This window comes from Oratosquilla oratoria, chromosome 1, assembly GCF_046742065.1.
Source record: "Oratosquilla oratoria isolate Oo_2021 chromosome 1, ASM4674206v1, whole genome shotgun sequence".
In the NCBI taxonomy this organism is placed as follows: domain Eukaryota; kingdom Metazoa; phylum Arthropoda; class Malacostraca; order Stomatopoda; family Squillidae; genus Oratosquilla; species Oratosquilla oratoria.
This window is the reverse complement of record NC_134777.1, coordinates 96,208,687-96,218,295: the sequence shown is the minus strand read 5'-3', so window position 1 is coordinate 96,218,295 and position 9,609 is coordinate 96,208,687. Positions and strand designations below refer to the sequence as shown.

At 41.7% G+C, this 9,609-nt stretch overlaps 1 protein-coding gene across 1 annotated transcript; it reads right to left on the bottom strand.

Moving 5' to 3' along the window:
* Nucleotides 1-3,705: 3,705 nt before the first annotated feature.
* LOC143023433 (uncharacterized) lies at nt 3,706-8,855 on the bottom strand. The gene is made up of 2 exons (XM_076181990.1): nt 8,697-8,855; nt 3,706-6,677 (listed from the first exon to the last, which is right to left on the bottom strand). The coding sequence occupies exon 2, from the start codon at nt 6,599-6,601 to the stop codon at nt 5,906-5,908; it is 696 nt and encodes a 231-aa protein (XP_076038105.1). The 5' UTR covers nt 6,602-6,677; nt 8,697-8,855; the 3' UTR covers nt 3,706-5,905.
* Between the last annotated feature and the right edge of the window lie 754 nt (nt 8,856-9,609).

The window sequence follows — 9,609 nt, the reverse complement described above, 5'->3', positions numbered from 1 at the left end:
TGGATATGCACCAAGTGTTACCAGGCCGGGGTGATGTAACGTCATATGACCAAACGTCCTTAAAAGTAAACACTTCTCAATCTGGTTGTGAAGACACGCACACACACACACGCGCACACACACACACACACACACACGCACACACACACATATATATATTATATATATAATATATATATATATATATATATATATATATACACACACACACACACACATATATATATGTATGTATGTATGTATGTATATATAGTGAATTGTATTGTCCGTGGAGCAATAGCAATGAACATACATCATCGGATAAATCCCGTAATCATGGAAATCACTACTGCTTCTGGCATACCCCCGTAAAGGTGGCGGCACGCTAGGCATTTCTGGTTAACATTACACTCGCTTTTGCTGCTTGCTTTGCAAGCAAACCTGACTATCCCACACGCTGATTTTTTTTTTTTTGTTTTTTTTTGGCTAGGAGCTAGCGAAAACAATAACAAAACTTCCAGACAAATATTCTCCTGCCACCCTGTAGAAGTGTGTTATGTATACTCTGAAACACTGTAACAGAACTTCAGTTGCTAATACACATATGAAAGCTACGTGAACTGAAGAAACAGAAGAAAAGGTTGTGCTTCGGCCCTGTTTTGGCAAGATGCAGTGATAGAAGTTTGCATGCCAACCTAGTGAAGGAACTATTACGAAAAAAAAAAATTAGAACCACTGGCAGACATTTTCCCCCAAGTTGTAGTAAACGTGGTTATATTTATAAACGAAGCCATTACTGCGGTTGTCAACTGAAAAAAATGAAATCCTATTTCATATTATTTGTAATGCTTTGATAACTGTATAGTGACAATTATATATAAAGAACGCAAAACTTACGTATAAACAATAATATGCATGCTCAATTCTATTTATCATATATAAACCCCAGGAATGGTGGCATATTTGAGAACTCAAATGAGTAGACATACTTGCCGTTGTGCTTCCCAGCGAATTATCCATAATTCCCGGCAGCAAGAATCATTACCAAAAATCAAAGCGAATAGCGAAAGCAAGTAACGAGGTAGCGAGAAATGCATACTGTGCCGCTATCTTAAGGCGTTTTCGTTCCGAATATTGTAGATTTACGAATTTTAGACATTCCCAATACATACTGAACATGCATCGATTGGGTACCCAGCAGCTTTATGCAGATCTATTTATTTATTTATTTATTTTCATATTCTTTAACGAGGCCACCTGTTAAGTCGAGGTCCAACAGGATGGACGTCAGGAAGAATCATCTCACAGCCGTCCCCCTAAACGGGTCAACAACCATTTAGAGGTGCAACCCCGAGGGCTGACATTCGGTCTCCGAACGAGGTCCACGATCTGTTAGCTTGAACTCTATTTCTTCCAGATTTCGACACATTGAGAACTGACAACCGGCGAATGCTGTCCTCCTATTATGAACTTGTGATATATAAACTGCCTTGTACTAACAACACATGCTAAAGTTCAATGTTTCTTCCCGGCAGGAACTACGGGAGCGCCCACAGACTTGCCAGCTACTATGGGGCTGCGGTTTTGCAGTTGGTCAAACCAGAATTATCACAATTTCTTTAATTCACATTCTTGAACAGTACTGGCTGCACGAAATCGATATAGCCTTATTTGGTGAAAAATTATACTTCAGTTTCTGCATTTCTTTAAACCAAATGACATTTACCAATTCGTATGCTTAATTGATTTGATAATTTGTGATTTTTTTTTTTATAATTTGTGATTTGTGGAAAATTTTGACGGGTGGGAATGGGATGGGGAGAATCCATTTGATGTTGTTTTCCTGGTTTCCTTTGCTTGTCACATTTAAATGGCCCATACAAAAATAGACGCAATTTTCTTACAAAGATGTGTAAGAGAACGTATTGAAAATAACGTGGAGGCGCAATGTAAACAATGTGCCCAGGTTGTTGGTTAATTTTAAACAATGCACCAAATTTGTCACAACTTACGCCATGTCATCCTATTCAGCAGCCTTGTTTCCTCATCCCTAACACGTAGCGATTTCTAACATACAAAATACCAAGAAATACCCTTGCCTAACCTGAGGCAGTAATCTAACTCAAACGTTCAGATTCATCTTGTTAAGAGAAAAAAAATGAAAGGGGCTACTCACGCGTGGCCATTTCTGGTCAAGAGGAACTGGCCGGCATTTCCGAGGGATTGGATGTCTGGAAAAGGAAGTCCAACTTCTGCCCCAACAACTCCGCGTGGAGCTCATCGGGGCTTGCCAGTAGTGGTGGGTTGTTTGGATTCTTGATTATCCGACACTTCTATCCTTTGGGACGATCTCGCGCAGATGTCGTGCATTAATTTGAATTTCATGTTAGTTTAATCAGTTGGTTGAATCTTGGTTAATAGTCCTGTGGTTGTGGTTGATTGGAAGTTATTGTTAGTGTATTGGGGCATTGGTCTTTGAAGATTGTTCCCGTTTTCTGGGGAAGGTCTAACCGCTCCTCTCACTGGGAGGCGGGGCTCTTGCCCTCCCGCCCCGCCTCCCAGTGAGAGGAGCGGTTATACCTTCCCCAGAAATCGGGAACAGTCTTCAAAGACCGCCCCAATACACTAACAATGACTTCCAATCAACCACAACCACAGGAATATTAACCAAGAAAGGTTATCATGGGGTGAAGATTCTTCATATGGGCGCTTTGTGGTGACTGTTCTTCATGTATCACCAGGTTGCTTGTAACTGCGATTAAAGTCAATCGGTCCCCTCTCCCTCTAGGCCCTAGAGGGAGAGGGGGCCGATTGACTTTCATCGCAGTTACAAGCAACCTAGTGATACATAAAGAACCGTCACCACAAAACGCCCATATGAAGAATCTTCACCCCATGAGATCCCACCTAAAGAATTGTCATCCCAGTATGTCGAGTATCAAAAGTGGAATAAAGATTAGGGATCAACTGTAGAATCTCCACCCCCGCGCGCGTGCTGATCTATGGGGATCCGGGGTGCTCCGCTGTCACTCAGGCACACACCGTCACTCAGGTCATGATAACCTTTTTTATTACCTAACCCAACGGCGCTCAACAGGTTAATATTTGTTTGGATTAGGTTAGGTTAGGTAATAAAAAACGATGACCTAAAAAACGTTATCATGACCTGAGTGACAGCGGAGCACCTCGGGTCCCCACAGAACAAGCGCGCGGGGGTGGAGATTCTACAGTTGATCCAAGATTAGGTTAAGTTAGGTTGAACGAGGTTATGTTTATTGTCATCAACTTGTACAACCGAAGAATCGTAAACCCAGATTAGCCCACATGAAAAATCGTCACCCTGTCGAGGTCTTCGTGTGATCCGCGAATTGTCCTGTATAAATAATTTTTCATTGTATAATTTTGTACTTGTATATTCTTCCAAATTTCCCCAATGAACATCCTTAACGCGTTGCTTTGAATGGTCTAGCTGTTCCTCAGCGAAGTGCAGTTGGGAAGTGTGAATGAAGATCCTCACAGTACTCATATGTACAGCATTCATGCTAATTCTGAGATATAGACTGAAGAACGCATCTCTAGGAACTGGTTTTCATTCTCGTTCACAATAGAATTGTTACTATATTTCAACAGAGGCCAAACTTACCTGCCCGCAGAATGTTGTGGAACGAAGATCAAGACAAAATGTAGTTTAAAAAAATTGACAAATAGGGTGAAATAAGACACTCATTTTCATGAAAAAACTATAATTTTTCATTTCATAGCATACAAGATAACATGTACTTAGTTTCCCACAATCAGGGACACTGGCCATGATAGTACTTAAAAACAATCTCTTTCCATTCTTTCAAATTTCTCAAAAAACGTAAATATATTGGTGTAACTTTTGTTCATCTCAACTGTGTTGGTAAAAATTCTTTAACCCGCATATTATTATTTTTTCTTTAGTCTTGGATTTTTTTTTCCCTTGGGAAAAAAAAAATACTTGTAATAAGAAATATTTCAACCACTTTTAGACCACAAGAGGTAATCACTTTCCTCATAAATATGGCAAACTATGGAGTTAACAACTACAAACTAATACTCGTTAAAGTAATAAAATCATAAAGCTTCGTGGTATGGTTACACCATCCTTGTTAAAGTAATATAATCATAAAGCTCCGTGAAGCGTAATATGGATCATGAGATAGTGATTTGATAATTTCTTAGGGAACAAAGTCACAACTGCGGACATCCGAACTTGTATGTATGTGTGTGTATATATGTGTGTGTGTGTGTATATATATATATATATATATATATACACACACACACGAGTATAGTTAACGTTAACATTACTGCAGAATGTACTTGGACTAGTAGTCAGATTAGGATGTTCGCAAGGGTACTTTGAACATCAATTATGTTCTTCCGGCTAATCCCAGGCGGTTCTGCCCAGGTCGGCCTTGGTATGGAGAGTCGTGGTTAGTGCATCTACAATGTATGGACTGTTATGGCAAAATAAACTCAAATACGAACATTATATTTCACGATTTTTCGACAGGAAAATTATTCAAATACTTCATTTCCATAAAATTGTGTGTGGTCTGTGTCCCAGTGTGAGTCTAGGTGGTCCTTTCCTCCTGTCCGATCTCGTCGAGTCAGCTGTTCGTCCTGCTAGGTGACCCGCTGTAGTGTCCCGGCCCAGGTGAAGGATGCCCGGCCCGGCAAGGGGGACGGCGATGGGCACAGCCTCCGACGGCTTCCTTGTCCTTCTCGACCCTTAGGGTGCACGCCCTCAGCTCCGTTCAGGCTTGGGCGGTGCCAAGCCTCGCCTGGACGTCCCGCCATGGCGTTGGTCCTCCCGTGGCGTCGAGGGACAGCTTTGTTCCTTTGTCCCCTCTAATATTCTCAGTTTTAACTCCTATAAAGTCAGGACGCACGAGGAATCGTATACTTGCTGTTCTCCCTCACCTTCGTCTTTCACTAGGAGGCGAGGGTGAGCAAGGACAGCATAGTGTATTCTTGTATATTACACACATTATACTGTACTCATTCACCCTCTCATTAGACAAAGTGAAAGGTGCGAGAGGACAACATGGATACGATCCCTCCTGCGTCCCACTGAGGATACAAGAGGACATAGTGAACACAAAGCTGTCCCTCGACGCCACGGGAGGACCAGCGCCACGGCGGGACGTCCAGGCGAGGCTGGACACCGCCCAAGACGGGACGGAGCTGAGGGCATACACCCAAGGGGTCGAGAAGGACTAGGAAGCCGTCGGAGGCTGCTCACATCGTCGTCCCCCCAGCCGAAGACAACGAGGGCGGGCAGGTTCCTTCACCTGGGCCGGGACACTGCCGCGGGTCCCCTGACAGGTACTGGAAGAAGAGCAGACTCGACAAAACTGGACCGTCGGGGTACCTATAGTAGCAGGAGGGACACCACGCACAACAGGTTAACTGTATGAGGAAGTGCGGGGGCCAGAGGACAATAGGTACATACATAAGTATACATACACATGGCTATTATGTAAATAGTAAGATGTACATTATATATATATATATTAAAGGATATGAAATGTCTCACAGTTTCCTTTGCCATCAAATGAATCTACTCCCACGTCTGGGATGAGCGGGTAGGCCATTCAGATTCATATACGGACAATTCAGTCATTCCGACCTCTGTACTGTAGCGCGTCCCTAGGCCTTCGTGGCCGGTCCCCCACGGGACCAGGCCACGTCAGTCCTTTGGCCGACGCACAAGTTCCACCAGAATATAAACAGTTACTGTAGCATCTGCACGGCACGTCACCTCATCGAGGGACTTGGTGTATTTTTCGACGATGACCCAAAATGGTGTTCCCACAGCAGTGCTCTCAAACATGTGACGCGCTTCAGAGCGTGAGTTTACACAGAGGTCCTCATGACTAAAATACAGGCAGGAGGTTCACAGCGTTATGTTCAGTCGCTTCAAGACTGCTCTCAGTTTGTCAGTGTTCTGAAACATCTCGCGGAAGGTACCCAATTTCTTGTTAAGGATCTCTATTTCCTCCTTCAACTGTTTCTTCTCAGTTTCGTAATCCACCTGCTGCTTCTTCAATTTTTCTACCACCTCCACCAGCTGTGGAATAATGGACTGGGGTTTCAGCGCTGGTCTTGAACTGGAGGTAGCATTACCACTGGGCTGAGGACTCGTGACCACAGGAGCATTGGACTCGCTGGAGGAGTTGGTGTTACCGCTTGAGACCCAGACATCCAGGTACTCACTAGCGGCAACAGAAGCTCTCACATCCTCACGAGCGCCAACATTCCTCAGAATCTCACGAGCAGCAACAGAAGCACTCAGCGATTCAGTAGGGCACGGTCGCTTCTCTCCTTGAGAAACTCCGCTTCTTGGGGTATTCAAAGTCTTCATTACCTCCGAGCTGGGCGGCCTCTCTGACGTCCCGAGAGGGTTTATGGGCCTGAAGGCTTCCTCGTTCTGGGCCAGGCACTGCTGTACTAGAGGCCCCAAGGGTCCGTCTGTGTTCGTGAGGGTTTTCGCTAGGTTGAGACACAGCGGCCGTGCGCTCGTATCATTACCGTTGCCCGGGATCCTGACCAGGGATCTCGTGACTTCGTTAATCTTGTAATTCGGTGCCATCTCCCTTTCACTACTGCAATGGACGGTTCGCTGAGAACTGGTCTTGCAGTGGTTTTAGCCGATGTGAAGCTGCTCTCTGCGAAGAGAAAATGAAACTACGTGAGCATTGGTTACACGTCATTCTGAATGTTATGTCCATGATAATAAAACAAAATATGGTCATTAGATGTTGTGGTGTTCCGTAAAATTAATGCACCAAGCATGGAAATTCTAAAATAATTGTCGCTCCGTTCAATACAAAGGCGGAGCTTGCAGATAGGAGAACCTTTTGGTTTATAACTAAGTCGTATGCGAAAAAATACATAAATAAAATAAATACATAGGTGTTCTTAAGTAATAAACAAACAGGTAAAGAATAAATTACAATAAATTGACATATAACCAATAATAAAGTGAATCAAACAATTAAAAGCCAAGTAAACAATAACAAAACAAATAAATATAAAATGAATTATAATCATTACATCATCTTGCTTAGGTGTTTATCTAAATGAATCTTAAAGCTTCGAACTGAACTACATTGCACTGCCTCTGCGCACCTCATTTAGAGCGCGCGCATTGTAATAAATAATAATAATAAAAAAAGATAATCATGCTGATTGACGAAACTGGTATCTATATTTTTAGTTCTCATTTACGTGTTTTCCTACAAGTGTGACATTACTTTATGTTTAATGTTAGAACTTGTATATTAGAGTATGGTATAAATCATGTGTACAGTGACGTCACAACCGGGGTATTCGGGGCCTTGGAATTACCAAGCCCGTCTGTTTCCCGAGGCCCACAAAGGGTAATTATGGATTAAAACCTTACACTGCGATTTAAACCACAATGGTTCTGGCGGAAAGCTCATTAAAATATTATTCAAATCTACGCCCATTAAATCTCATGTTGATTGTTATTCTGATACTCTCATGTTGATTGTTATCCTGATACTATCATACATCGAATGTACCTATTGTACAACTTAATTTTCATTAAAAGGTTGAAGAGTAGTTTGGTGTATAGAATTATTACTATATCTACTGACACCCAATTATTTAGTTTAATAATGGTCTTCGGACCTCTTGTGCAGGTCAATATTTCTTCACGCACGTATTACAATGGGGGTATGGATGTATGTGCTTATTTGCAAATATTTGATGAATGTTATGTAAAGTACTGTGACTAATAGAAAATGTCCTGGTCCTTATCAGTAGTGAAATCTATGATTTGATGGTCTATAATGCTGCGTAGATTGAACTACCTACAGTGACGCAAGTAGGAAAATAAAGGGAAGTCTTATATCAACGTAAAACTAAAAGGCATAGTCTATAGTTACACAAGATTACGGTTTTATGTGATGCTGATTAATTTACATATTTTATTTGCATTAAATTAATACAAGTTCGTATTTATATCCGTGAAGTTATGTAAATTTCGTAGCCAATAGGATTGCTCCAACCAGCAACTTGATACTGCGTTGCCAGACGTGTTGTCGTGAATATTTTCACAATGTTGTAACTAATTTCCTCGAATTTATCAATCTGTTATTACTACAAGCTTGATATATTGAAATATAGCTAAACGAAAGGACATTGCACAAGTTCTATGAAATAAGACGTATGCAGTAAATATGGTCATCGACCCGTCGGAAGCAGAACGTTCTGCTGGTCTGAACCAATCATAAGCGAGTTGAGCAATACGTATGTGACGTCAGTTCTCGTCGGCAAATTAGAAAAAAAAACGTGCACGTGTAAATCATCCAGAATTCTTGTAAATAACAAATATAAAATGTGCACGTGTTACGCATGCATATGTGAATAATGTAATTAATATGTTTTAACACTATATATTACGTCACTCAAGACTAATTATTCAGATCAGGCAGTCCCCAGCTCGTACAATTTTGTAGCAGCCGTTATTTTATTTATTAATGCCACTAGGCGATTGTCTTTAGTTTGTATAATATTCCTGTTTCTATACAAATACATCTCTGATTCAGTCTTTGCTTATCGGTAGCAGATACTTCACTAAGAATCAACTGTTCACTGCAAGTTACCATGAAAAAGTCCCATATTTTATTGATACATACGAACAATGATCACTGACTTACTTCTTTAGCTTCTTTCTATATGGAGGGTAAAGAGGTCCAAACGTTATCTCAATGAAGTTTCGGGTGTCACTCGGATACACACAAACGTTGGTCTGGTCGGACGGATCTTTGAAACTGGCATTTTCCCGCACGCTGCCCGGCATATATACTCACCGAATCTCAGCGTTGTTCGCGACGAAACGTATTGGAGCGACTCGGAGCGTCCCACAACCCCACTCGAGGCTAGAACTTCCCAATGTTGCGTACGTACCATTTCCACTTCTAAACCTAAGGATAGATAGAATTATTGAAAGACAATACACCTTTTTTTGAATAACTTCTCCAGGTGGTAACCAGATTGTAGTCTTGGTTCCAGTAAATATTTCTCCGCGATTCTCCTCACAGGTCGGAAACAACTTGTACAGGTGTTAACTATGGAACTCACTACCGTCCACTAAGCAGTCAAATAGCAAAATTACTTTCAAGAAAAAAATAAGGATTACCATATGTCTCAGCTATGGACCAAGAACAGCCTTGATTTTATGTAGTACCAGTCTAATGAGGGGTATAGGCTCCATGAGTAATACCATCCAAATCTACGTTCACTCATAACTGTTCTGACCTCCCCTTTTGTCCTTCAGAGGTTTAGCTTATGACAATGTTTGATGTTCAAAACTGGTTCCCACCTTTGTTTTGCTTGTCATAGTATGGTATATGTCTCAGGTATGGTCCGAGAACACTTATGATTTGATCATAATACAAGCCTGGTGAATCAGGGCACCAGGCACCAAGGTAATTGGAACTTTCCCTTGATCTCCTTGATGTTTTACTCATACTAGTTCTGGTCCCCTGTACCCTACTTCTGGTCCTTCAGGTTATAATGTACTACCAGGTGCTCAAACTAATGTGCAATTGCCCATTCCGTCCTGAGGTA

Bases quoted from the DNA above. Each gene is read 5' to 3' on its own strand.
- LOC143023433 (XM_076181990.1), bottom strand. From the start codon at position 6,601: ATGGCACCGAATTACAAGATTAACGAAGTCACGAGATCCCTGGTCAGG.